Below are 25,702 nucleotides of genomic sequence, written 5' to 3'. Positions count from 1 at the left end.
GTGGTGGGGAAGGAGAACACGTGTTTCTTGGTCTATGAAACCTACCACTGTTCCGGTGCTTTCCATGCCCGGTCTCTCCTCCCCGACGCTCGAGCGGGGCCCATACAAATGCCATTGTTGAGTCGGGCAAGTGCAGGGCGGACCCCTCCCTGAAGGGCACGGGTTTCCAGGGAGAGTGGGGAGCTCTGCTCCCCCTTCAACCCCGACCTCCCCCGAAGCCCATCTTTCTCGTGCGCGCCTCAGCCTTGGGGCTGCACCTGCAGGGAGCAGAGGAAAACGGAGCTGCTGTGTCCGAAAAAGAAGCACGAAAGCCAAAACAGAGTAAACAATGATGTCGTTTATTTAAAATGTTTACTCCAAGAAATATATATAAAAAAAAAATAAGACAATTACAGCACTAAACCAGGCACCTTCGACCAAATCACAACCTCTTCTCAGGTTCTCCCCCTTCGCCCTAAACCCCTTCTCCCAAAGGCTCCTTCCTGAGCTGGAAGACAGGTCAGATGCCCGAGGGGTTGGTGCAGAGTCCGTGCCCAGACCGGGCCCCTCTTTCTCTTGGGGTGCAGGACCACACCCCCTTGCACTTGTCATGATTTTTTCCGCCAGTAGGAAGTTCATTTTAAAATTCTAAGCCCAAAGGAGTGATTGTGGCAGAGAATGGGGCCGTCTTCACTTGGAAGGTATGTGTATGCTGCTCTGTCCCTGGCCGGGGGCCCTAAATAGGCTGGTGGCAGGTTTCAGACTAGTCCCCTGGAAGATCGGAGCCCTGCCTCGCCAAGGGCAGCTCCTGCAAAGGGACCGCACGACCCGACCCGGGGGCGGGGGAGGGGGCAGATATGCGGGTACCAGGGGCGCAGGCGCCTAAGCCCCACTCCAGGAAGGAGACCGGTGTTTAGGAAAACGGACGGGTTTACGCACGGAAGCGAGAGAGATGGTACTTTTGGGGTGATTTGGACAAAGCAGGTTAGCGTGGCAAAAGCTCTGAGGGTGCAGAAGCTTCTCCCCCGGACTACGGACACGGGAGGCCAAAGATGAGCGTGAAGTCAGACTAAGGAAGATGCAGGCCGGTCTCTTCGCGCGAGGCGGTGGGACCGGCCGGGACAGAGCCTGTCACACGCCCTGGAAAAGGCAGAGGCCGCCGTAAGGCGTGACGGGGGACGGGCAGGGGAAAAAAGCAACGACGACTAGATCATTTTTGGCATTTTAACATCGAGACACTGACAAGTGGTAACAACGGCAAAGCAAAGAATAAAAAAAGACCAATATGTAACTTTCCCCATCCACCCAAGTCTCACACTGAAGTTCTACCCCCATCTCCCCCCAGAAGCACCACGGAACTAAAAAATCTATTTTAAAGCACCCAAACCAGTCCAGACCCTCTCGAAAACAAGAGCCCCAGCCAGAGCTGTCGCCTCTCCTGGGTCCAAGTGAGAGGAGGGGTTCCGGGAAAGGCACCTCGTAACTCACGCAGAGCAGCGCAACACCGGTGACGAGCTCGGGCAGAGGGCACTTGGCGGGAACGGGGGTGGCAGTCACAGATCTGCGCAGACACGCGGGGAAGGGGGACTTCTTCAGGAATCCCAACTATTTGGTACCACGGCCAAGCAATGCGACCAGAGAGCTGGGTTAGTGGAACAGGAGCCCGAGTCTCAGAAACGGGGGCCCGTTCCGGCAGGATCCGGCAGGGGAGAAAGACAGAAGCACGAAGGTGGTAAAGGCTGGTACATAAAGGGCTGAGCCTTCCTTGCAAGGACTCCAGAATGCACTTTTCACTGCTGGCTGATCAATCTCTAATGGCGAGTGCTGGCGAGGCGGCCCCGGCTCGTCTAAGGAGCCTGGAAGCCGCCCTTGAACCAGATACGTTGTCCCCGCGTCTGCCCACCCACGCCCCCCCCCCCCCGACCCCCAAGTCCCCACTGGGTCCACAATCACCTGATTTTCATTTGGACTTCTTTTACAGCTAAAGTAGATAAAAATGGCTAAACACAGACCCCAAAGCCCCCACCAGGGGGGAAACGGCAGATTCTACTAATGTTGCAGCCAAAAGGCGATGGGGCTTACAAGCAGCCAAGGAGAGAAACAGAACGCCAGCCTCAGCCGGTCTACAAGAAGCAGGAAGTGGTGACCCCGATGCTCCCGAAGCGGGCGGCCGTGATTCTGGATGGAGATCCGCCACCAGCACTGTCTATGCCCAGCTGCGGCCGCCGGTTCCCAGAAGGGACGTTTCTTTGAGTCCACGGGGACTCCTCTCAGGGAACACCCGCCCGGATCGCAACGCTAGTTACAGCTGGAAAGGGGTGTTCTGAGAAGTGGATTTAGGGGAGGAAGAAAAACAAAAACAAAAACAAAACCCCTAGATTGCTCAAAGTTTCTGCCTCTTTTGTAGGAATGGTAAGTCAACTATGAGCAGATATTTTAATTCAACATGAAAAGAAAAGGAAAAAAAAAAAAAAACCACTTTGGAAAGCATACAGAAAAGGTAGTTGACGTTGAATCGCTTATAAAACGGAACCGCAGGGAGTCTAACAAAAATGCACCTTCGGTCAACTTTTGCTTTCTGAAAATTCCTTGTTCGACGTCCAGTCCCAGTGCACGTGGAACCGACAGCTGCCGCAAGAGGTGTGGGGCTGCAGAAGGCTCCGGGACGATCAGAGGGTCCGGGGGTTGTACTCTGGCAGTTTCTTGATCTTGTCTTTCTCGGCCTCGCTTTCGTCTCGTGCTATCACCAGGGAGTGGGCGTAGCCCATGGCCACCTGGGGGAACAGATCGGGGCTGGGGTGTAAGCGGAGCCCGCCGGCCCGTCATGGAGGGGGGAGCGGACGACAGGCCGTCCGCAAGCTGGGCTGGCCACCCTGGGCCGCACAAAAGCCCTTTGCTAAAGAGCCCTGGCCAAAACCAAAGCCTTCCAGCCTGCCACCAGGCAGGGATTCAACGCGGTCAGCAGAGACTGGCGGGGACACGGGGATCTTGCTCCCGGGCCTCTCTGGACCACAATCCCGCCTTGTGTGAGGGCACCCGCCCCATCTGTGTATCGGCGGACAAGGGCGGGCAGGCCGGTGGATGGAACAGCAGGGGCCTTGCCCCGCCATCTGCCCTAAGGCCCGATGGGGCGCAGGCTCCGCCGAAGGTACAAAGCAGACGTGAGCGATGCCCTCGTCCCCGGAACAAGTCTGCCGGGCCTGGCCTGTGGCCAGAGTCATTCAGGGCGAGAACAGCCACTGAGCCCGGCTGGCACGCCCCCGTGCCTCCTACTGCTGGCCTCTAGCACAAAGCAGCAGAAAAGCCGCTCGAGGAGCCATCAGACCAGCCTCGGCCAGGCTAACGAGACCGGGAGCAGGAAAGTCGGGTGCCGGCCGGCGGCACTTTCTCCACGGGCGCCTTTCGCGTCCCCCTGGCCCGGGAGTGCGTGCTCACCTGCTCCGTGAAAATGCCGTCCAGCGTCTTCACCTCCTGAGCCGCGGTGGAGGACTTGGGCTTGTGGTCCCCGTAGCCCTGGCAAAGCGGACAGAGACACAGGACTGGGCTCGCTGCGGCACGGTCCACAAAGGGGACGACGGCGACCTTGCTGGGGACCCCGCACCAGAGCCCCACCACGCGTGACACGAGGGGAGGACAGCTACCCACGAGAGTGCACACGAGTGCTGTGCACAGGGGGCTGATTCCCCACTTGAGGACCCTGACAACCTCTGGGGGTTTATGCTATCGTGAGCACCTTCTGGGGGTTGTCACTGAGGAGACAGCACCGTCACGAGCACACGAAGAGTCGGCTGCTGTGGCCCTCAGGCTATGAGGTCACAACAACACTGGCCGTCCCCACCCTCGCCCCGCAGACTGGAGACTGAATCACCCCCACCCGCCGCCAGACTCCAGGACACCAGAGACAGAAGGCTCTGCCTGAGGACCACGCAGAGGGCGTCACGCAGAGAGCGTGGACACGGGGGCCTTTAAGGGCCAAGCAGACCCCTCAGGTCAAACCGAGAGGCTGACGGGGCTGGGGATGAAGGGCCTCCCTTCCCAGCTGCGTCTCTGCCACCAGACTCCCTCTCACACCTTCCCGTACAGTGAAGGCTTTTGCCTCCGAGATGCCAGGCCACCTCCTCAACCCCGAGAAGCTGCCCCAAAGTCCCCCTCAGTCCCCTCTGGTGGCTGAATCGGTATACGGGTTCCATCTCTGACAGGCCCTAGAGACATCTGTCCTGTTCTGAGAATGAGCCATGAAACCCGGGCCAGGTTCAGTGTCCTGATTTCGAGGCTCTACCTGGGGCTGACTCTGAGGGGCAGCTGCACAGGGGCCCCCAGGGAGCCCCAGACCCAAAGTAGGTGCAGAACACCGAGGACCAGGCCACCGAGCCCCGGAGATGGCTTTAGGGACCAAGGAGCCCTGCCTTCCCTCCTCTCCCTCCCACGAGCGAGGCGGGAAGGGAAACAGACCGCCTTCCCCGCAGGAAATAACAAAGAGTCAGGCTGAGGATCAAATCGCAGCTAGAACGGGCAGACCGCCAGCCGAGCTCCACAGCCAAGCTGTTCCCGATGAAGAAATTAAAAGTTAAAGACTCATCAGGCACCAGAACCTAAGAATCAGACAGTTGGTTGGGGAAGGCCAAGTACGTGTGAGAAACCGAGGGCTATCAGTTCTCATCAGGCAGGCAACGGAGATTAAAAGCAGGCAACACAGACTTTGACTTTTTTAGGAAAAACGAGAGAAGAACGTCCCCAAATGACCTGCGAGGCCGGCCCCGTGGCTGCAGGAGAAAACCAGGAAGACAGGACGCCTGCTCACCACCGCCCGCGTGGGGCCCAACGACCCGCTGAGCCTGCTGACTTAAGCCCTCCTGGAGGGAATGAGAGAAACCACCCCTCTCCCCCATCACCGGCATATGCAACCACGGCTTGCAAAACCGAGGGGGAAATGAGACCCGAAACTTCCCTATTTCCAGATTTACGACGGGGATGTGAAAGACTTTCACAATCACTTGAGAGGCACCGAAGGATCTCTGAAAGCCGATGTGACCAAAGACTAGGGAGCGTCTCGGCCTTTCACGCGGATGCCCGTTTTCCTCTCGCGTGTTTGCGGGAGGCAGCCCCAGAGAGCCCAGACCGGATCCCCCGGCTTACCAGCTCCCCGAAGGTCGGCGACGGGCCCCAGCTGATGGTGCTCTCGTCGGCGGCCACGATGATGCTGCTCTTCCTGCGAAAAGGGAGAGGATGTGGCCAGCGCGGCCGGCAGCCCCAGCCGCCACGAACCCTCCCTGCAGGCTGCCCGCCCAACAGCAGGCTGTGGCTCGTGAGCATCAGAGTCCAGTACCCCCATTAAACACCGAGAGGTACTCATTTCCCGGCAACACGTGCCAGGCCAACGGGCTTCTAGGCTCTCCAGAGCGTCCCGTGCGGGCCCCAGAGCAAAGCCCCGAGAGGGTGCCAGGAACCGGGGCCCCAGGCCTTCCCCCCACCTCACCTCGGTCTGGTTTGAGGGCTGGGGCGGGGAAAACACACCGGGAAAAGAGGTCATCAGATCAGGGCAGAGAGCTGACTCTAAAGCGGGTAGAACGCCACAAAAACTGACGTGGGCGGGGCTAGACATCCGGGCAGATTAAAGCCATAGCCCCTGCCCCGAGAGACACGGCTCCCCTCCAACGACCCGGCAGCTGATTAACATAATCGGACTCCTCACCAAGAAGCGCTACCTCACTCAACGGCGTCTGAGGTGTCCTCAAAATAAACCGAAAAGCACGGGCTTAAAAGACGGTTTCTTCTCCGTGCGTCGGGGTAACCAAAATCCTACCACTATGTCCAGCTAAAATCCCGTTAACCTGCACAGACGAGCGAAGCACACCAAGCCTCTGAGGAGTAAAAAACCCTACGAGGGAACTTTTTGTGGATGCGGCAAGACAAAGCCTCTGTTCTAGGACCTACCAACTCCCGGAGCCTGAAATAGCCCCTCCCGCCCCGAACCCTGGTGCGTCTGATGCCCTGATTGGGGGACGGGGGGCTCAAGGGAAGAGGCGCCCTCCCCACTGTGTCCTCCGGGCCCAGGAAGGGGACACACGTCCCGCTCACCAGACACTGCCACGTACCCACAAGCCAGGCTCCGGATTCTCCAGCCGCACAGGTCCTGCACGGCCTTCGGGTACATGGTGGATTCACGGGACGTGTTGGTGGCCCCCCAGAAGAACAGGCCGCCTGGGGAGAGGCACACGTGCCAAGAACTGAACTCCCCTCTGCAGCGACATCAGCAAGGCAAGAGCGCTGCACGCCACCGGCAACAGAGGGGCGTTCAGGCCAGAAGAACGCGGGGGTTTCGGCCCGGGAACGTGCCAAGGGCTACGGGGCTCCCCACCCGCCACGCCACGGAAAGCCGTGACTTGGTTCCAGACACTCTCCTCCCGAGGCCCCGATGGGGGAACAGGGCGGGGGGGGGGGGGGGGGGGAGGTCACTCACCCACTTCGCTGACGGCAAAGGAACAGGTGTAGCCGGCGTAGATCTGGGCCGCCCCGCGCCCGGGGAAGTCGAACAGCTTCACCAGGCGCGGCACCATCTCGTCCTTCTGTTCCGCGTGGCCCAGCCGGCCGTAGCCGCCGAAGCCCCAGGAGAAGACGCGCTTCTGAGAGTCCAGGACCAGCTGCGGGTGGAGAGAAAACGCAGGCTTGGAGCGGGCCTCCTAACCCGAGGGGACGAGGGGGCATCACTCCGTTCCAGAGAGCCTGTTGCTGCGGCTGGTGGTGTAAGAGGCAGGATAATCTGAAGCTGCGCCCACGGTGGGGGCGGAGAGGGGGCGGAGGCAACAGGGCATTTGCTCTTTTTCTCGGCTGGGGACGCGGCTTTCCGTCCTTAATTATTTTTTTTTTTTTTTTTCAACATTTTTTATTTATTTTTGGGACAGAGAGAGACAGAGCATGAACGGGGGAGGGGCAGAGAGAGAGGGAGACACAGAATGGGAAACAGGCTCCAGGCTCCGAGCCATCAGCCCAGAGCCTGACGCGGGGCTCGAACTCACGGACCACGAGATCGTGACCTGGCTGAAGTCGGACGCTTAACCGACTGCGCCACCCAGGCGCCCCTTTCCGTCCTTAATTATTACTACTTTAAGCCTCAAGTCCCCTTCACGCCTCATCAAAAGCAAAAGGGTGGGTGGGTCTCCAGAGAGCAGGCTTGTTTCCTTCCACGGTGGAGACAGAACCGCACAAAAACCGAGAGGCAAGGCCTGCCTGCCTGCAGGGACTCTGGTTTGGATGCCCCGTTCGCAGGTGGTCTCCATCTGGTCACTGGTGCCGGGACCACATGCACTTAATTTCATTGAAACAACTTAAGGCTGATCTTCTTTCCTTCGCGGCATTTTCAACGTTCAAAACGGACAGCCCATCAAAACCATTTGACGGAAGAGGCCAGCACGGGACCCACCTTTGCTTCCCCAGACGACACTGGGCAGAAGAGAACCACGGATTTTCGACTCCAGGGGACCGAAATCTCCCGGTCCACATCACTGAGCACCAGACAAAGCATCCCAGAGGCCGTGCCCGAGGGTCACTCGCCAGTCAGCCACACACAGCAGGAGACCAGCTTGGTCTCTGGACTCCCAGCCCAGTGCTCTCTCAACAGAGGAGCCAACTTTTGACTTGCAGGCATCCTTGGACAAAACCACCGCGAGAAGGCAATACGGATAGAAAGACGCATATCCAAAAACTGTATCGCCATCTATCCCAAGTGATCTGCAAGGACACAGCCCCCACAGTTAAAACCACTCAACACTGTCCGTACGGGGGATCAGAAAAAGAAGTCTGTGAAGCTGTCAGACAAAGGCCAAAACCAGAAAGACACCATGAGTCCAACCAAAAAGTCTGTCCTTTAACTACGTCTACAGAAGTTACCGAGAGACTATGAACAGAAGATCTACACCCCATGAGGGGTGGGGGGGTGGGGGGGGGGTGCCTGGGTGGCTCAGTCGGCTGGGCGTCTGAATCGATTTCGGCTCAGGTCGTGATCTCAGGGTTCGTGACTTTGAGCCCCACTGTGCTGACAGCGCAGAGTCTGCTTGGGATTCTCTCTCTCTCTGTCTCAGACCCTTCCCCGCTCATGCTCTCTCTCTCAAAACCAATTTAAAAAAAAGAAAAAAAGAAAAAAGGAAAATCCGCCCCGGAGCCACCTGAGTGGTACAAAGCCCGGGGAGAAGGGCGGGAGGTCTCGGACTCCCAGGATGAAGTAAGTCCCAGCCGAAGCCAAGCGCTGGGACACCGCAGCACACACACAGCCTCCCCACGGAGGTGAGGCTCGGGAAGCAGAGGAAAAGCCAGAAACCCCCAAGTCTTACCGTGTGGTTAGCGCCACAGGCCACATCTCGTACAACCACGTTTGGGACTGGCAGAATCTGCCCATCTTTCGTCTTCTCGATGAAGATGGCCACCCGCCGGGGCACCAGCTCGCAGTCGTACTCTATCCGCTGCGCCCTGGCGATGAACTTCCCGTCCGAGTTGTGTCCTGGGGCGACCAGAGCCAGGGGTCAAGCAGCAGTTGGCGGCACCCCGCCCCAACCCGGCAGGGGGGCCTCGCGGGACAAGTCTGCCCACCAAGGTAATGCTTTTCCATCCGGGGCACAACCCACTCAGTGTCATGAAATCGATTCTAAGGGGTTGAAACCAATTAGTTTTTAAAAATGAACAGGACAGAGGGGTGCCTGGGGGGCTCCGTCGGTTAAGCGTCCGATTTCAGCCCAGGTCACGATCTCGCGGTCTGTGAGTTCGAGCCCCGCGTTGGGCTCTGTGCTGACCGCTCAGAGCCTGGAGCCTGCCTCGGATTCTGTGTCTCCCTCTCTCTCTGGCCCTCCCCCGTTCATGCTCTGTCTCTGTGTCAAAAATAAATGTTAAAAAAAAAAAAATGAATAGGACAGAATAGGGAACACCCAAGGACACTGTCAACACAAGGATGTTGTTTTGTAAAAGTTCTTTGTTCGTGCTCTAACGTGAAGGGGCTGTAACACAGACCTTAATGTCAGCTGTGGTCAAAGTCAGAAGCTCCCGATTCGAAGGAATGGTCTACTGAGTATGGTCTGTGCCCCACTTGGCCCCGGGGCGGGGGGGGCGGGACGGACAGAAAAAGTTCAACACACAACCTGAGACTTGAGGTTCTATGACTTACTAGGAACCCAGACCTAGCACTACGATGTTACAACGTAGTTAATGGCGGGTTCTCGTCTTCGCCTTGCCTGACCCAGTAAACGCGTCACGAGAGAGAGGGGGTGGGGGCGAGCGGATGTGCCGGGATCCACTTCTCCAAGGTTACATCGTATGTTCTAATTCTAAAAGGGATCTCTCTGGATTTGGACAAGGAGATTCAAAGCAGGCTTCAAAGAAAGCTGAGAAGTATAGCGGGTTCCACAGATACACGTAAAGCCAGTATCTCAAACTAGTTTCGAAGAAGGATGTCCCAGGGAAAGGGGAGTCCGTACAAAGTGCTCCAAGAGCGGCCTGCCCACAGCAACTGCTCAGCGATCAGCCATTATCATGGTCACCGAGATCATGTGGCTCTCCCTGAAGGAAAATCCACCGGCTTGCTTGCAGATCCGGGGCAGCCAGAGGCAGCAGGGGAGCAGACACATTTCCGGAAGCCGAATGGAACCGCACTTCCGGTGTTTTGCCCGGGGCTGGGGATGGCACCGGGGCCTGTGGCCATGGAAACGGTTTCTCCAACAGCCTCTGGCAACTCCCTGGCAACCAACACTGAATGTGCGTAAGGGGCTGTTCTTTCTTATTCACTTCTGACTTGAGGTATATTTAGTTTCACAAAGTCACTGTTCCCTAAAGTCTAAGGCCAGCGAGATGCTCCTTGTTCTGTTTATACCTTCTTCCATCTGCCTGCTTTTAATGACGTGGGGACCCAGCAACCCAGATCCGGGGGCCGCGGCGGATCCGGGGTGGCATGCAGCTAGGGAGCCAGCAGAGGGCGCCCACTCCTCACCTCCTACTCGCAAAGGGCTGGGGTGTGGGAAGGCGCCAGGAGGAAAAAAACCCTTTGGTGTCAGATGGGAAAAGAAAATGGAGACCTTGTAAAATCAGGATCGAGAGACATTTTCCACTTACTGAGAACCGCTTTCTGAGTTCTCCCTTTCTACTCAATGAGATAGAAGTGAATGTGTTTCTGGAGGAGTACGTTCTGTTTAGGGACGAAAACAGGAGGGATCCCTGGCACTTTACACGGAATGGGGCTCATGCGTGTACCTGAAAGAATCGCCCAGACCAGGGTTTGCAGAGCAGACTTAATCTCGTGTAACTTTCTCACTTTCAATAAAGGCAAATCTTTAAAATATGAAACCGAATGAAGGCGCCTTTTTTTTTTTTTACAACTCTGAAATCCTTTTACATATAAATGAATTCCCATTATCAGAAAAAAGAATCCTTTGTCAGACTGAGCCTGACTTACTCATTAAGGCCAAGCCACCGTGATGCTCCACAACCCTGTGAGTTAGGACATGCTGTCCCAGTAAATGGGAGATCCGCTTAATGGATCAAGGCTATTATCTGCGATCAATTACCCACATTTCCAACATGTGTGTGCAGGCCCACACCGACTTCTGGCTCCAGATACGCAGTTAGATTACAGAGCTTTTAAAAAAATGTTTCCATACCCAGCTGACCATATTCAGGGCACCCAAAGGAATAGAGGTTCCCTTTGCAGTCCATTATCATACTGAATTCAGCCCCACAGGCCATTTTGGTAATTGGCTGGCCGTTGTACATTATCTGAAAAGACAAGACAGGAGACTCTCAGACATTTCCTAAAAGACTGATAAAAAGCCTCCACCTCTCGTAGGTCAGTGTGAAACAATTACTAGATTACAAAGGAAATTTAATGGACTCAGCAATTCTGAAGGCGAAAGCTTAGGACGCAGGTTAAGAAACACCCTTGTGACCCCCACCTTCCCAGCAGAGTTGAATCCCAAGACAGGGTTGATCGTGCCCCGATCCCTGTATCCCTCCAGATGCCCAACACTGTGCCCAGTCAACGCACTCACTCCTCAGCCGGCCAGCACGGGCAGGAGGGTGAAAGCGACAGAAACTTACCCACATGTGACCCCCAGACCTCACCTACTCACTAGCAGCTCAGCCTCAACTTTCGAGAGGAACTTTCTCGCGCTTCCGTCACCCTCCGCAGAGATAATGGCCTGACTGGTCTCCACCGAAGGTGTGGATGAGACATAAAATGGCTCAAAGACAGCCAATACGAAGACAGCCAAGGCCCCGAGGAACTTAGCGTGGGCTCGGGAAACACATCTAAGACAGTACTTGGAAACTGTGTTACTGCACTCATCAGTCAGGGAGAGCCCTCGCCAAGAAGCGTGAGCCCTGGGCCCTGCCCGTCGGTCCTGGCTTCCTTTAGAAACTGTTCCTCCTCGGAGCGGGTGGCAGACGAAACGGAGACGTTCCACAAATCGTTGAAACCGCAGGTTAAGTTTGCCCCCGGTCTCTTTTTAAGAGACGAGTGATCTGAGTTCCTGCCTTCATCATTAAACCAGACACTCACTAGCACTTGGCTGTTTTATGTTCATAGTCACGTTTTAGGTGCGAGTCCTCCCTCCCCAGCGTAACCCTCCGTTCCTGAGGAAGAAAAGACGGACTCCAGTCTGTGTTCTAGGCACCTGGCAGGGGACTTCACACAAGGTCAAAACTCAACAAGTCTTTGCAGATACTGACAAATCCCATCCCTAGAACATCTCTCACCTTCTTTGGAATAGTACAGGCTGAAGAACAAGGCCTCTGTAACAAATTCTCTCCGTGAGAGAGAAAAATCGTTCTCGGTGTGTGTTTCAACCGTGAGCATATATTAAATCTGCTCTAAAGCCTGTAACGTGCGCATTCCACTCAAAGACTCTAGGCTCTGTTTCTACGAGACATCAGTTACACTGCAGGGAGAGGTATTTGGTCCCACCCCAGAAATTTCTGCACAACAGCAAAGAGAGAGGCCGCAAGACCGGAGCGGGTACCTGTGCCGGGCTTGGAACAGCATCTGTCTGGTTGCCGAGGCCTAGCTGCCCCATCTTGTTCTCTCCAAATGCAAACACGGAGCCTGTTTCTGGAAGGAGAGAACAGTATCACAAAAGGGACAAAGAACACTGAAGGTTTTGAACTGGATTTGGAATCAAGGGCTCCAAAACAATAAAAAGAGCTCCTCTGCCAGGAAGAGCACACAATGAGACGGTGTCCTGAGCGGGTGGAGCGGACGAGCTTGGAGCAAAACCCCCGCACAGCCGGGGATGAGAGTGCAGAGGCACACAGGGCACGGCCCCGGCCTCCGCCTCCCGGACGGGCTTCCTACACCGGCAGGCAGGCAGGCAGGCAGGCAGGCAGCTGAGGCTGCCAGCGGCTTCAAGAGGCCCACCCCTGGGGCACTCTGGGCACTTTTCTGATCCTGACCGAGAGCCACAGAGGCAGCTCTGTCCCCGTGCCCAAGGTGGATCCTGTGGCCTTGTGCCAAAGGTAGAAGGAACCCGCCGTCCCTTACCCGTCAACGCCAGGGTGTGGTTCCGCCCACATGCCGCAGACACAATCACTTCGTGGCTGAGACCCTCAATAAGTTTGGGGGCCTCAACCCTCTTGGTGTCACCGTGGCCCAGCTGCCCCTTCTCATTTCGACCTGCAGATCAAGAGCGAGACGCAGAGGGAAGAGAGGGTGGCCAGAGCAGCGTCACGGAAGAGGCAGGCACGTGTGGGTCCCCTAGAAGGTGCCCTCCACTCAGTGGCGGAGATCGAGGCAGAGAAAAGGTCCGGGTCCGGCTCCTCTGTCAACGGCCAGCCTTTCGAGACCCGCTCGGATGGGGCCGGGTGACCGGGGGAAGGTCCCCGGTGCCTTCCCCAGAGACCTCTCCTCGGGCCGCTACATCTACTTCACCTTCTCTGACCCCCTTTCCTGTGACGGCAGCTGCCGCCCCCCCCCCCCGCCCCCCGCAGCACTTTCTGAGGCTCTGCTGCTCGGTTCGCCCCGGCCCCTGCCAGAACCTTCCACGAGACACTAGCCCCTGGCAAGGCTCTTCGGCTCCAAAGCTCTTCCGCTCCGGCCCCTACACCTGCCCTCGTTTCCAACACGGGCTACGACAGCTTCCAAGTCAAACAACCCTACGGGCCCCTCACGGGTCCCCCTGGCTAAGAGAACCATACGGTGGGAGCCACATATTGGGGAGATTTTACGGGGCCAGAGAGTCAGGGCACTGGGAGGGAGGGGCAGTTCACACCGTCCCTGACGATGAACGTGACCGTCACAGGAAACACGGAGAGCAGAGCCACGAAGGTGAGGCCCAAGCCTCCTAAGGGCCTGAGAAGGAAGTTAATGGCCGGCTATGAGAAACTCCACCCTCAAACCCGCACAGATCCCAGCACCACCCCCCCCCCCCCCCCCCGACCAGCAGGAGCGGCAGAACCCCGCTTCTACCGGGAGCGGTCCAAGTTCACCGGGAAGGGCACTCTACCCAGCATGGGTGCTGGGTGCAGCTTCTCGGCCACCCGAGACGCTTGGGGGGCTGGCAGGCGTGGACCCCTCGAGAGCGATGGGCTGAGCCCTGACACTTACAGACACCGGACAACGCCCCGTGCCTTTGGCTGTGGCTGACTGCAGAACCGGTTGCCCCACCCCCACCCCCCCTCCCCGGCCCCTCACCCTCGGCAACCAAGTCTGCTCACGGGGACACGGGTCTTTGCTCTGGGACCAAGTTAAGTGGCCACCCTCCAGCATCATGCCCTACCCGCAGGGTCAGCACAGGGGACAGTTTTAGAAGCACCACGTAAGTGAAATTCGGTGAAGAGATCAGAAATCCGCTATTTCAAGTTCGGAACTCTGACAGACTGCTGTGTTCGGTGTCAGAACACCAGGCAGGAGGGGTCCTCGGGGGGGGGGGGGGTGGGGGGGGGGGGAACACATGCCGCTGTGCCAGTCGGAGAAAATGAACACCGCGGCCGTGTCAGCATGGCATCCAGAGACTAAAGTTTAAATTTGGGCCAGACACCCTTGTTAGCTGGTTTTTTTTTTTTTCCCCAACAGAATCACAAAATTAGCAGAGTGCAGCGAAGACAACAGATGTTAATATATTTGGACTTTGGTACAGCAGCTCACAAAATTGCAAAAAATCGTTCAAACAGACCGAAATAAAAAAGGAGTCATATGGACTAGAAGCTAGCCAAAGGACCAGAAACAAAGGGTGGGGACCACTGCCAACACACCCAGCTGGAAGAAGACTCCAGGAACTACCACAGGGCGTGGGGCTAAACTGAGCCTTAGTCAGTACCTGGATCAACAATCTGGAAGAGGAAAGGGGCGGCAGCGCGTGGAAGCCTTCCCGAGGGGACACCGGAGGACGGCAAGGACACCACCGCCGGGGGGCGCACACGAGGGGGTCCAGCAGCCGGAAATCGGCCCGGCTGAGAAAAAGCGCTCTCAGCTGTCGGGAAATCCAGTAAGAAACAGGCACCGAGCAACCCAGCCTGTGGGCCTGTGATCCCCGGAAACAGAGGCACAGGACTGCAGGGACACAGTGGCCGATGCCGTGACGCGGCCCATGGCATTTCAAGTGGCAAGAACACAGGTCTTACGTCAACACTGAGCCACAAAGCAAGGGGGGGGAGGGGGGGCTGTCTGCCCAGGGGACGACGTGCCTAAAATAGGAATTCAATTCTAGGTGCCTCAAGATCAGAAAGATCCAGATTCAGCCAGAACATTCAGGAAAAGGTTGCTTAAAAAAGAGGATTCAGAGAATTAGGTGGCCGCGTACAAGAGCATGACAGGGCAGTGGAGGAAGGGGATGCGCTGGCGGGAAACAGGACGGACCAGCTGGAAATCAGACGGAGCAAATAGGGCTGCAAGAAGGCCACCCTTCCAGGCAGACCAGACGGAGGGGGAGGAAGTCAGCCCCGTGGGGGGCCGCCTCCATGAGCCACCCTGACCCGCCCCCGCCCCTGCCCGGACTTACCCCAGCTCCACAGCGTCCCTTCCGTGGTGATGAGGAGACTATGGGCAGCACACGAACCCGACACCACAGTCCGCACCCGGACCCCCGACAGGCAGCCGTATCTATGGGGCCCCCACAAATTCTGACCGAGATTGCGGTAGGCAGCTGCAAAGGGAGGAAGGCAAATCAGACGCCCGCGGGGACTGGCTGGCGGAAAGCACCCCGAGAAACGTCGCCAGCCACCAGGGGCTCGGTCTCCTGGGACACAGAACCCTGGGGGTGCGGCATCCCCCCGGCGCCGGGAGGCCGCTCAAGGAGAAAGTTTGCAACTCCAACCTGCTCCACCTGCGTCTGGGTCCCCAAACCACAGGGACCTCAGACCCTCGCGCACCGGCTACCGAGCACGTCCACGTGCAACTGACCAGAAAGGCGCGGTGTTCTCCCTCCTGTTGGGAGCCCAACCCAGGAAAGCTGGCGGTGGACCCCCGGTCTCCTCCCCACTATGCCCAACGTCACCCTCCCTCGTCTGCTCTCCACCTCAGCCTCCCCCCCTGCAGCCAGAGGCTCCTTTTGGGGGTCTGAGTATCCCCATCCTCCCCAGAACAACCTGCCCTCCTCGCACACCTACCAGGCTCTGTGCAGGGGGAACGGCTGACACCCCTCCCCCTACGTGGCTTCCTGTCTCAGGGGTCCCACCGCAGTGGCCAGGTCATGGCCCCCTGCCTTTGCCCGTGTACTCCCTCCCACAGAATGCCCTTCCCTGTCCCCTGCTTGTGCTTTATTATTTTTTTTTAATTTAAAATAAAAAGAATTTTTTAATGCTTATTTATTTTTGAGAGAGACAGAGACAGAGTGTGAGTGGGGGAGGGGCAGAGAGAGGGAGACACAGAATCTGAAGCGGGCTCCATGCTCCAAGCTGCCAGCACAGAGCCCGATGTGGGGCTCAAACTCACAAATCACGAGATCATGACTTGAGCCAAAGTCGGACGTTCACCAACTGAGCCACCCAGGCGCCTTCCCCCCCCCCCACCTTGTTCTTTAAAACCTCATATCAAGCACCCTCTCCTCTGGGAAGCCCTCCCTGACCACATCCCCCTACAGTTTGTGGTTCCCCGAGAACCGTGAGGCCTATCACAGCACTCAGCCTACTGCACTCACGTGCCTTCCACGGTCCTAGCAACCTGAGGGCCTCACCAGTGCCTGGCACCCAGGGAACACCCAGGAACACTGGAGGGTGTGTGGGCAGGAGAAAACAGCTGCCTCCTTCAAAACCCTCTCTTTTCCCTTTTGACAGACAGGGTGTGGCCAATTTTGTGCTTAGTATTTTTAATTTGGGGTTCTCAAGGACAGAGACATGAACACGTTTCGAGGCCCGTGGGGGCCATGATGAAACGCTAGCCGCTGCCACGTCAACCGTCACACTCATCTCGATGTCCGAGCTGATTAGGAGGCTGATCAGTTATCAGGCACCGGAGGAAAAGCATCTGCGAACCTACGCTGCCCGTGCCCCACCAGCAGAGGGCGCCAAGCGTATCCTCATGAGCTGCAGAGGCCGCCCTGGCCAAGGGACGCTGAAGTCCCTCCCCCAACAGGCAGCGGGCCCTGGGGTCATCAAGGCACACAGCAAAGTCCCTGAGCTTCTCCGCCCTGAGACACTCCTCGCTACCCAAAGGGGAAAGGAAGAAAACCCAACAATTCTCTGCGACAGAGCAGACCGAAAATGACAGCCTTCGCCGGTTATGTTCAAGTCTGTCTATCGTGAAGGCAAAATGAATTGGGGGCACGACTGACGTGTGTCATCTCTGGGAACAGGACACAGCGCGCGGGGACACCGCGGAGGTGAGCGGTGCAGCAGCTGCCCCGGCGTCGCTGAGTGGACCTGCCTTACAGGCAGCCAGATGGCTCGGGTTCGCCAAAGCATCTTTCCTACGGCAGCTGCGGGGCAACCCGTGCCCAAGACGCCGGGGGGCCCAGCCTCCGGGGAAGCCTGGGAGGGCGATCCAAGCCACAGTCAGTGCCCCGCCGCAGTCCCGGCTCTTCGGCCAGGCTGGCGGTCAGGAGAGGGAGCACAAGTCGCCGTGTCAATCTGTAAATGAAGTGGGCGTCGTGCCGATCCAACGGGATCTGGGGCAGTCTGCACACGGGGGTTGGCGAGCTCGCCTTCCGAGGAGGCCAGGAGACACAGAAGGGAGGCCCTCCTTCCTTCGGCTTTTGCACCAATGGTAAAACAAACCCCCTGCCCTTGCATTTAGTGCCCCGGCAAGGTCACGGAGGGCCAAGGGGTATTTTAAGATACTTACAAAGGTCTGACACAGGTCAATCTAATTACATAAAACTCCATTTAAAGGGAGACCGATCAGGGAAGCAAAAGCCGGAAAGGGAAAGGACACAAAGGCACGCCTAAAAACAGGCCCAGAGTGCCTTGAACCAGGCCGTGAAAGCAGATCTCTAACCACAGGCTGGTTTCCCTACCTTCTCTGCCTCACAGGGGTGCGGGGAGTCGAGCCGGGCCCGGCAATCCCGCCCCACATGACAGCCCAAGCTCTGCTCTCCTCTGGCGGCTACTTCCCCTCCCTCCCTGGGCCCGATGTGGAACCGTGAGCGGGCCACCGGCCGGAAGAGCACTGCGAAGGGACGTGGCCCACTGGCAGGGCTGCAGAGGCATCAGCTACCCCTCAGGAGGGGCTTCCTGGCCCCCCAGCCGCGGGGTGGAAGCGGGCCCTGCCCGTCGGGAACCCCTGCCGTTTTCACGGAATAAGACGACCTTCTCTGCCCGTCCTGAGGCACCAGGGAGTGTCAGTGTGCAAATATTTGTTCACTGGGCGATGCTGGGAAGCACTTTGGGAATCTTTCCAAATGAAATCAAGAAGCCATAAAATGTGGCGATGTGCCAGCTTCACGACGGGCCAGTAGCTGCCTGAGGAAAGATACCAACTCACTAAAAGCCACCGGGGACCAAAAGCTGCTTTCTTGGGACTCCTCTGCTCCTCCACTCCACACACCGTCACTTGCTCTGTCCGACCAGTTCCTGCAATAATTTGACGGCTAACAAAGAACTGAACTCAGTTCTGTAACGTCTAAGGAGTCTGACATGCGGTACGTGACAAATGTCTTGGATGTCTGACCAGCCTCTCTGTTTTCATGAAAATAACTGACGTGAGAAGGAGAATGGAAAGAAGCGGTCAATGTTATTGGTGGCTATTTATAATCTTCCCGTTTAATCCTAAATGCAATCGGGTTTGTTAGCACAGAATTGCGAAGTGGGAGACCAGGGTTCTCTGGGAGCCCCCGGGGGGGGGGGGGGGGGGGGGGTTCTGTGGCCTCGGGCAGGTTGCTCGGCCTCTCTGGTCGCTTCTGTAAATGAAGAGGAGACCCACCTGGCGGACGCCCGCCAGAATCACCCAGAATCACAGAGTCACGCGGGAGAACTCGGAAACCACGCCGCCTACCTTGTTGCTTAGGCACTTCTTTTCGACCAATCAAGTCCCAGTTGGTTGCCCCAAAAATCAAAAGCTGCCCTTTGCACTTAGACCCTTCGAGTTTCTACGGAGACAGGGAGAGAGAAAAAGTATTAGCTTGCAACGTGGCTTCTAGCTTTCTAAGTCTGTCCAATGACAGCCAGAAACAAAAGAAAAAAATAGGAATTCGTTATTCTCATGCCCCCCCCCCCCCCCCCCCGCAGCTCACACAGCGAATGGAGGCTTGAGGTGGTCACTGCCTCATCAGTGTGCATAACCCCAAACCTGCCCACAGCAGCTCGTTCCTTATGCCCAGGCTCACTGTTACCCTTTGACTTCTCTTGAGAATGATCTTTCGCAAAAAACGTAAATTAAAAAAAAAAAAAAAAAAAAAAAAAAAATCAACCAAATGGCATTCCCAGGAGGCCCATGGTGGCACACAGGAAGAATTACAACGGATGACCTTGGGGCTAGGTCTGCTTTGCCCACGGCCAACATGGTGTTGCACGTGACTCCAAGCCTTGGGAGCCCCGAGTCACCGGTGATGTTGGACCCTCCCTCCGGGTGCTGCCCCGCGGTGCCAGGCGCCTTTCTGTGGGGAAATCATCAGAGCACCGTGTGACATGGGAGAACCTGGCTTCGATGGGGCTGGGCTCGTCCCCACTGCTGGCCTGGGAGCCTGGGGAGCGGCAGTGAGTGGGACAGGGAGGGTTCCAGACCCTGGTACTCCGGTCCAGACCCTCAGCTGCCCAACACAGAGCATGTGGGGCCCTTGAGCCGTCGATGGGAATATGCACTGCTTTAAAAGGCCACTATCCAGTTTGGGGTGGCCCTCATTAGAATATCCTCAGTACCCCCGTTCATGCTCTGTCTCTCTCTGTCCCAAGAAATAAATAAAAAACGTTGAAAAAAAATTAAAAAAAAAAAAAAGGCCACTATCCAGTTTGGGGTGGCCCTCATTAGAATATCCTCAGCAGTCTGCTGCACATTTTCAAACAGCAGTCAGGTAAAGACTCACTTCTGAACCACGCACCGGTAGGTTCCTTACGGGCCGGGGAAGGGGACGTCCCTCTCATCCCCTACCGCACCAAGCCCAGAACATTGAAGAGAACAGTTTCTTCCTATTTACAGAGCTGTTCTTGGAAGGCCTGATGAAAAAAAGCCACCCAGTTCCAGTCATCCTAACGTCCAGGCGGTGGTGGCCCTGGCGGGACATTTGGCCACACGCATGCGTTTTTAAGAGGAACGCACCTTCGCGGGGACTCAGCGTGACCCAAACCCGAGGCCTCGGACACGCCACAGAACAGACCCCGCCATGCTCACCCACGTTTACGGGGCTGGAGAAAGCCAGTCCGTCTACAGGACATGTCCTGCGGGCAGCCATGAATGGAGAAGGGCTTCACCAGGCTTCAATTATTTAGAGAACGACCTTAATCGCAGGGCAGTCCCACCCCACGGCACCCACAGACTCGGATTACTTGAACGGGAGCCTAGTTTCCCTTGGTTATCTCCCCTTCTTTGTTCAGCTGGCGGGCCTGGCTGGAACATTCTACAGATCTACAACAGCAGAGGATGAGCAGCAGCCAGTGGGTTTCGTCAAGCTCCCCAAGGAAGGGGCGGCCCTGGGTCTCTGCCCAGGTCACCGGCCAGCTCCGCACCACTTCTCAGGTGTGCGTGGAGAGGGGAGCAGAGACCAAGGAGGGCACTAAAGCATGGTGGGACGAGCTGCCGGGCCAGGCGGGCAGAGGAGCCCGGGGGGGGGGCAATGTGACCATCAACCCGTGACATCGACAGGCATTTGCTAGAGCAATAGCTCGCAGGTGGCCCCTGCGGACCTCTGCCACTCCATCAGATGGCCGGACCTTCTGCCCTGGCCCGGGGAAGGGACGGGTTTCCTCTGTGACCCGCGCCTGCCAGCAGCTGCACGGATGAGCAGGTGCCCGTGGATACTGGCTCATCGAGCCAGCTACGTGCTCCCACAAAACTCCCACCTTCCCGATACGAGGTGTGTGCAAAGCCTCAGTCAGTGGAGTCTACTCCAGTCTCTGTGGTCTGATTCCTACAGAGAAACTGTTATCTTACTCAGGTTTTTACATCACAAGCCTTACGTCCTCACACATGAGGTCAAAGTAACAGACTTGATTTCACTGCTATTATCCACACAGTTGTTTGCCATCCGTCACCGACTTTGTCCATAATTTAATTCTCCCCTTTACCTTCTACGAAAGAAAAAATTAAAATGACAACTCCTAACGCCCTGTAGATCACAGACCTGTGATGTCCCTCCTGGTCACAGACCTGAGCCAGGCCATCAGGTAGGAAAGACCCCAAAGCCTGCTGGCTCCCAGCCAGAGGACCCCCCCCCCCATGGCTGTCAGGGCTGCGAGCCGGAGGCTAGGTGACCCTGCAAGGTATGATCCAACCTTCCCTGATGGGCCAAGAGATTGCTTTTTGCGCCTAAAGGCCAGGTGGCTACGAAGCCGGTCAAACAGTCTCCCCAACAGGATGAGTGAATTTCACTTCACCTTGCTGCCTCCCGTGAGCTGGGCCGAGATGAATGGCCATGGCAGCAAAATGCACAGTTTCTCCGATCAACAAAATGGGGTTTCCGGTTCAAAGCGATTTTCGAATTACTGCCCAAGTGCAAGGAGCATGTTCATGAGGCTGAGAGTCAACCTTTTAACATACATCCTTCTGAAAAAGCGCTACCCTTGGCAGAGAGAAGATGGTTCAGAGAAATGGCAGCAATGACAAATTTCCTAACGGGCTATCAACTGAAACAGACTTCAAGCTCGCTTTTCAGTCGTATTGATCAGGCCCTTTCAGATGGAGCACACCTGTCTCAGGGTCTACAAAACCTCAGCAAACCAACACTGAAGGAACTACAAAGACCCGGACGGCTTGGGACACTCACTTGTTTTCCAGGATTCTGCCAAGGCCGTTTGCGTCGCCTACAGGCTTATGGAGCTCACAAGCCATCGACCCTAGACCATCATAAAACGCTCCCCTCACAGCACTGCACATAAACCCCGAAGGGAGCACTTCCTGACACTGAAATCCTATGAAATGTTTTACAAACATACAACACCTTTACTTACTCACGGCAACCTTGCCCCTCGACCACACAAGCATCTGGGTTCACCGTTCAGGAGTCCAACTTATGCAGCTTACGGTTCCAGACCACTCCTGGCAGCCGCTCTCACACACACCTCCTTCAGGAAGCCCTCAACAGCGGTTGAAAACCTTCTCTGAAACAAGCTAGGGGCTGCTGGCAGCCTGGGGCGGGACAGCTTAGCAGACGGCGACCTTATGCTTCCCCTGGAACCCAGGAACCTGGGGCCAAGCAGGAGACCCACCAGGGCCTGGCCTGGACTCCGGACCCAACCCAAAAGATGCTAACAAGAACTTAAACCTCGGCGTACTCACTTTCCATGAGGCATCTGAACCCTCAGTATCCTAGATGCGCTGAGCCTAGGAGGGTGCAGACTGGTCCAAAGGAAACTGCTCTAATGCTCAACAGGCCCCTTGTTTTTTAAGGGGGTGGGGGAAGGTACGCGTAGATCTGTACAGAAGAACCAAGAATCTGAAAGATCCTAGAGATGTGAATACAAAGGAAAAGCAAGCTGCGGGGGACTGCCCGGTCTGTCTACCCCCAGGGATCAAAGGAATCGCTCAGTGACACTGAGAAAGTGCCGTTCCCACCAGACAAGCCAGCCACGCACAGTGCTGGTGGAGAGTCATGTGTGCCTTGCACACACTCTCCCTGGAACTACACTCTTTTTCTGTTTGTTTAATGTTTATTGATTTTTGAGAAAGAGAGAGACAGAGCGGGAGACACAGAACACGAAGCAGGCTCCAGGCTCCGAGCTGTTAGCCCAGCCGGAGCCCCACACGGGGCTCAAACTCATGAACCAAGAGATCACAACCCGAGGGGAAGTCAGACCCTTGACCGACTGAGCCACTGAAGACTGAGCCTCTGGGACCACACTCTTGGGCGAACCTTGGTGTTGGGGTCAGAATCTCTTCCTTCAGGACCAGAAAGCTCACGCTCAGGCAGGCGGAGCGGAGCCCTGCAGCTGAAGGAACTCACGCACAGAGAACGCAGCAGAGGCAGAGCTCAGCTGGCCTTTTTGTTCAGTCTCCTCCTAATACACCAGGACTGGAGCGGCCAATGGCTACAGTCCCACACAGAGAATGAGATCTGTCAAGGGAAAGCCGTTCCTGCGCCCCAGTTTCTCAATGCTGTGGCTAGTTCCTGGCACCGGCCCGGTCCCAGACGCCAGGTGAGACATTCCACTGACATGGGCTCTCCTCTACCACCTGATGGGCTGACCCTTTCAATGAGAGGGCAGTCATAAAACATTTTCACGGGACCCCTTTGCACAGGGGTTAAGGATGCCATCACAAAACACCTGAGCCCATGTGGAAATCCACCTCCGTGTGATGCTGGGATAGGCTCTTTGAAACTCTGCGCCCCAGTTTCCTCATCAGTTAAGTGGATGAAGAAATGCATCATTTTTAACCGTTTAAACACTGAGCGCCTTTGGGGGAAAGCACTCCGGTACGGTTAACCCTTACACGCCCTTTGGGGACATCGAAAGGCCTCTCCAGAGCGTCTACACCCTAAGCGGAAGTTCCGACTCTTTGGAGGTTATCTGAAATCCGGTGTCAGCTCTGAGACTCTCCCAAACACGCGTCCCACAAGAAGCCTGTGGGTTTCGAGGATCGCGGGCCCCGGGCTGAGATCTCCGGCTCCGCAGGGTCTTGCAGGCGCAGGAGTTGAGTTGGTCACGACCTCAACTAAGATCTACAGGCCCCACTCTAACCAGCGAATTCAGCCCCGCTCAGGGCACGGGAGATGCTTCCTCCCGGGGGAAGGGGGAGCGCCACCCGGAGCCCCCGCGCCCTCGGACTGCGAGCGGCGAACAAAGCCCAAACACCTCTCAGCCCCGGGGGCTTCCCGACCCCAACCGGGGGGGGGGGGGGGGGGGCTCTCCCGAGCATGCGCCCTCGCACCCCGCCCCGGCGCCGACCGCCCCCGCCTCCCCGGCGGCGCGAGACGGCGCAGGGCCGCACGAGGCATGCGCGGCGGCCGCCAGGCCCCGCCCCCCCGGAGCGCCGGAGCCGAGGCGGCGGGAACCTCAAAGCCCCGGCGCAAACCGCCGCTCCCCGCAGCGCCCCGGCGGCCCCCTCCCGCGGCGGCGCCCCGGCCGAGCGGCAGCCGCGGTGGGGGGAGAGGGGGCTGGGAGCGGCGAGGGCCCGCGGCGTCGCGGGCCGCACCCGGCGCGCGCGCGCGTCCCCTCCTCCGGCCCGAGACAACTTGCAAAAGTCTCCCTTCCCGGGGCGGGAGGGGGAGGGGAGGCGGAGGGAGTCGGCTCGCGCGGCGCCGGGGGCGGGGCCATGACCCCCTCGCGCGGGCGGGCGGGCGGGCGCGGGCTCCGGCCGCCCCTCCCCCGGCGGGGGCCCGGGGGCGCGCGCCCCAACGGCCAACTGCCGCGCGGGCGGGGGCGGCGGGGTCGGCTAGGCCGCGGCCCGCGCCCGCCCCCGGCCCGCGCCCTTTTGTTGTGCGGCGGCGGCGGCGATGATTCAGCCCGCGGCCTGCGCCGGCCCCGCCGCCCCCGGCCAGGACGCGCGGTGACGCGCCGCGGCCCCCCGGACCCCCCGGCCCCGCACTCACGACGCGCTCCTTGGTGTGCTCGGGCTCGGTGATGATCACGGCCGCGCCGCCCGCCTTGGCCGCCGCCGGCCGCGCCGCGCGCTTGCCCCCGCCGGGGGCCCCGTCGAGCTCCAGGCCGTCCTCGTCGCCGCTGCTGCCGCCGCCGCTGCTGCTGCTGCAGCGCTCGGGCCGCTCGCGCTTCCTGCCGGCCGGGCCGCCGCGCTTCCTGGGCCCGGCGCGGGCCGTGCCGTTGCCCGAGCTCGGCTCCTCCCAGGCCGCCGCCGCCGCCGCCTTCTTCCTGGGCATGGTCGCGCTGGAGGAGACACGGGGCAGCGGCGCACAATGGACGGGTTATAAACTGCGCGGGGGGAGGGGAGCGCAGCCGAGCCACCGGCCTCCACTTCCTCCCCTGCCCTCCCCAAAGTGGCGGCCGCGGGGTGGGCGGAGAGGGGGCGAGCCGGGAGGAAATCGCGCCCCTCCCGGGCCCCGGCGCGCCTCCTCCGGGGAATCCCGCACGGGAGCCCAGGTCTCCGACTGCATTCCGCGTAGGAAAGAAAAAAAATGGAGCCCCCCCCCCCCCCCACCCCGGCCCATCCTCAAGTTAGGTTTGCCTACAACGCATCACAATTGCAGCCTGGTCCCCGAAAAAGTAAAGGGAAAGAAAAAGGAGCCTCCGATCCTCTACGTTCTAATTAGAGAAGGCTCCGGGATACTTCAAAGATCCCCCCTTTGAAAGCGCTCTCCCCCCCCTCCCTGGCCGCCCCACCTGCTGCTTTTGTCTCCGCGCCCCCCTCCCCAAGCCCACTCAATTAAATGCAATTCTCTCTGCCGTCCCCCTCCCCCGCCCGAGCCCCCAGTTCCGCGCCAGCCCGGGGGTTCCGACCTCTGGCTCTAATTAGCCTAATCCCCCGGGGTGGGCTGCCCCCGGCGAAAGGGGGGCGAATAAAGCCAGCCCCCAGCCCCAAACACCTGCTCGCACAGACACGAAAAATAAAAACTTTAATGGTGCTCAACTCTCCCGGCCCCTCCCCGACCGTGCGGCCCAGCCGGTCCCTCCGATCCCGGCTGCAAAGTGCCCCGCTCCGCCGCTACTTTCCCCCAGCGTCCCTGCGCTTTCGCCCTGTCTGCCTTTTTTTTTTTTTTTTTTTTTATTGATTTTGAACAATGGGATCTCTGTCTGTCTCCGATTAAACCACGTGGATCCGCCTTCCTTCCCCTTTTTATTCATTCAACCCCCCAACCCCCCTTCTCAGGTTTTTTTTTTTTTTTTACCTTTTCTCCTTTAAAAAAAAAAGGGGGGGGGATGGGAGGGGGGAAAACTTTCCCAGATCCCGCAAACTGAACGTTGTCGATTTTGATTTTCAGTCCCTACCTGGTTGGAGTGATGAGAAACCGGAGAGAAAACGGAAGAGGAGCACTAAAAGACGTACCGGAGGGCTTTTTTTTCCCCCCCGGCCCTGATCAGGGCTCCAGCCCACTCACCAGATACACTTAAAATGTAAATACGAGCTTCCAGAACAAATGCTACAACACAAAACAGAAACACATGTGCTGCCGGGCGGCAAGCGAGCGCGCGACCGAGCGGGCGGCGCGGGGCCCGGGGCGCGCGCGCCCCCTGCCGGCCGGCGGACCCCGCGGCGGCCCGGTTCCGCCCCCGCCCGCGC

The 25,702-nt window shown here is 58.0% G+C and overlaps 1 protein-coding gene across 2 annotated transcripts; it reads right to left on the bottom strand.

Annotated features, from left to right (window-relative positions):
- Positions 1 to 322: 322 nt before the first annotated feature.
- RCC2 (regulator of chromosome condensation 2) lies at positions 323 to 25,613 on the bottom strand. Of its 2 annotated transcripts, none has more exons than XM_058718914.1 (13): positions 25,521 to 25,613; positions 24,060 to 24,351; positions 18,374 to 18,467; positions 14,946 to 15,089; positions 12,491 to 12,622; positions 11,973 to 12,061; positions 10,617 to 10,731; positions 8,307 to 8,473; positions 6,440 to 6,620; positions 6,075 to 6,180; positions 5,116 to 5,188; positions 3,415 to 3,492; positions 323 to 2,753 (listed from the first exon to the last, which is right to left on the bottom strand). In XM_058718914.1, exons 2-13 carry the CDS (start codon positions 24,342 to 24,344, stop codon positions 2,649 to 2,651), a joined length of 1,569 nt encoding a protein of 522 aa, XP_058574897.1. In that variant the 5' UTR covers positions 24,345 to 24,351; positions 25,521 to 25,613; the 3' UTR covers positions 323 to 2,648. The 2 variants fall into 2 exon arrangements, with proteins under 2 accessions (XP_058574897.1, XP_058574896.1); XM_058718913.1 differs by having other exon boundaries at positions 25,411 to 25,581.
- Between the last annotated feature and the right edge of the window lie 89 nt (positions 25,614 to 25,702).

This window comes from Neofelis nebulosa, chromosome 2 (genome assembly GCF_028018385.1).
Source record: "Neofelis nebulosa isolate mNeoNeb1 chromosome 2, mNeoNeb1.pri, whole genome shotgun sequence".
In the NCBI taxonomy this organism is placed as follows: domain Eukaryota; kingdom Metazoa; phylum Chordata; class Mammalia; order Carnivora; family Felidae; genus Neofelis; species Neofelis nebulosa.
The sequence above is the reverse complement of the archived record's forward strand: the minus strand, read 5'-3'. Positions and strand labels throughout refer to the sequence as shown.

Coding starts and splice junctions, on each gene's coding strand:
- RCC2 (XM_058718914.1), bottom strand. CDS start 24,344: ATGCCCAGGAAGAAGGCGGCGGCGGCGGCGGCCTGGGAGGAGCCGAGC. Junction 12,062..12,490: donor CCACACCCTGGCGTTGACGG/GTAAGGGACGGC, acceptor CTCTCCTTCCAG/AAACAGGCTCCGTGTTTGCA. Junction 2,754..3,414: donor ACGGCATTTTCACGGAGCAG/GTGAGCACGCAC, acceptor CTGTTCCCCCAG/GTGGCCATGGGCTACGCCCA.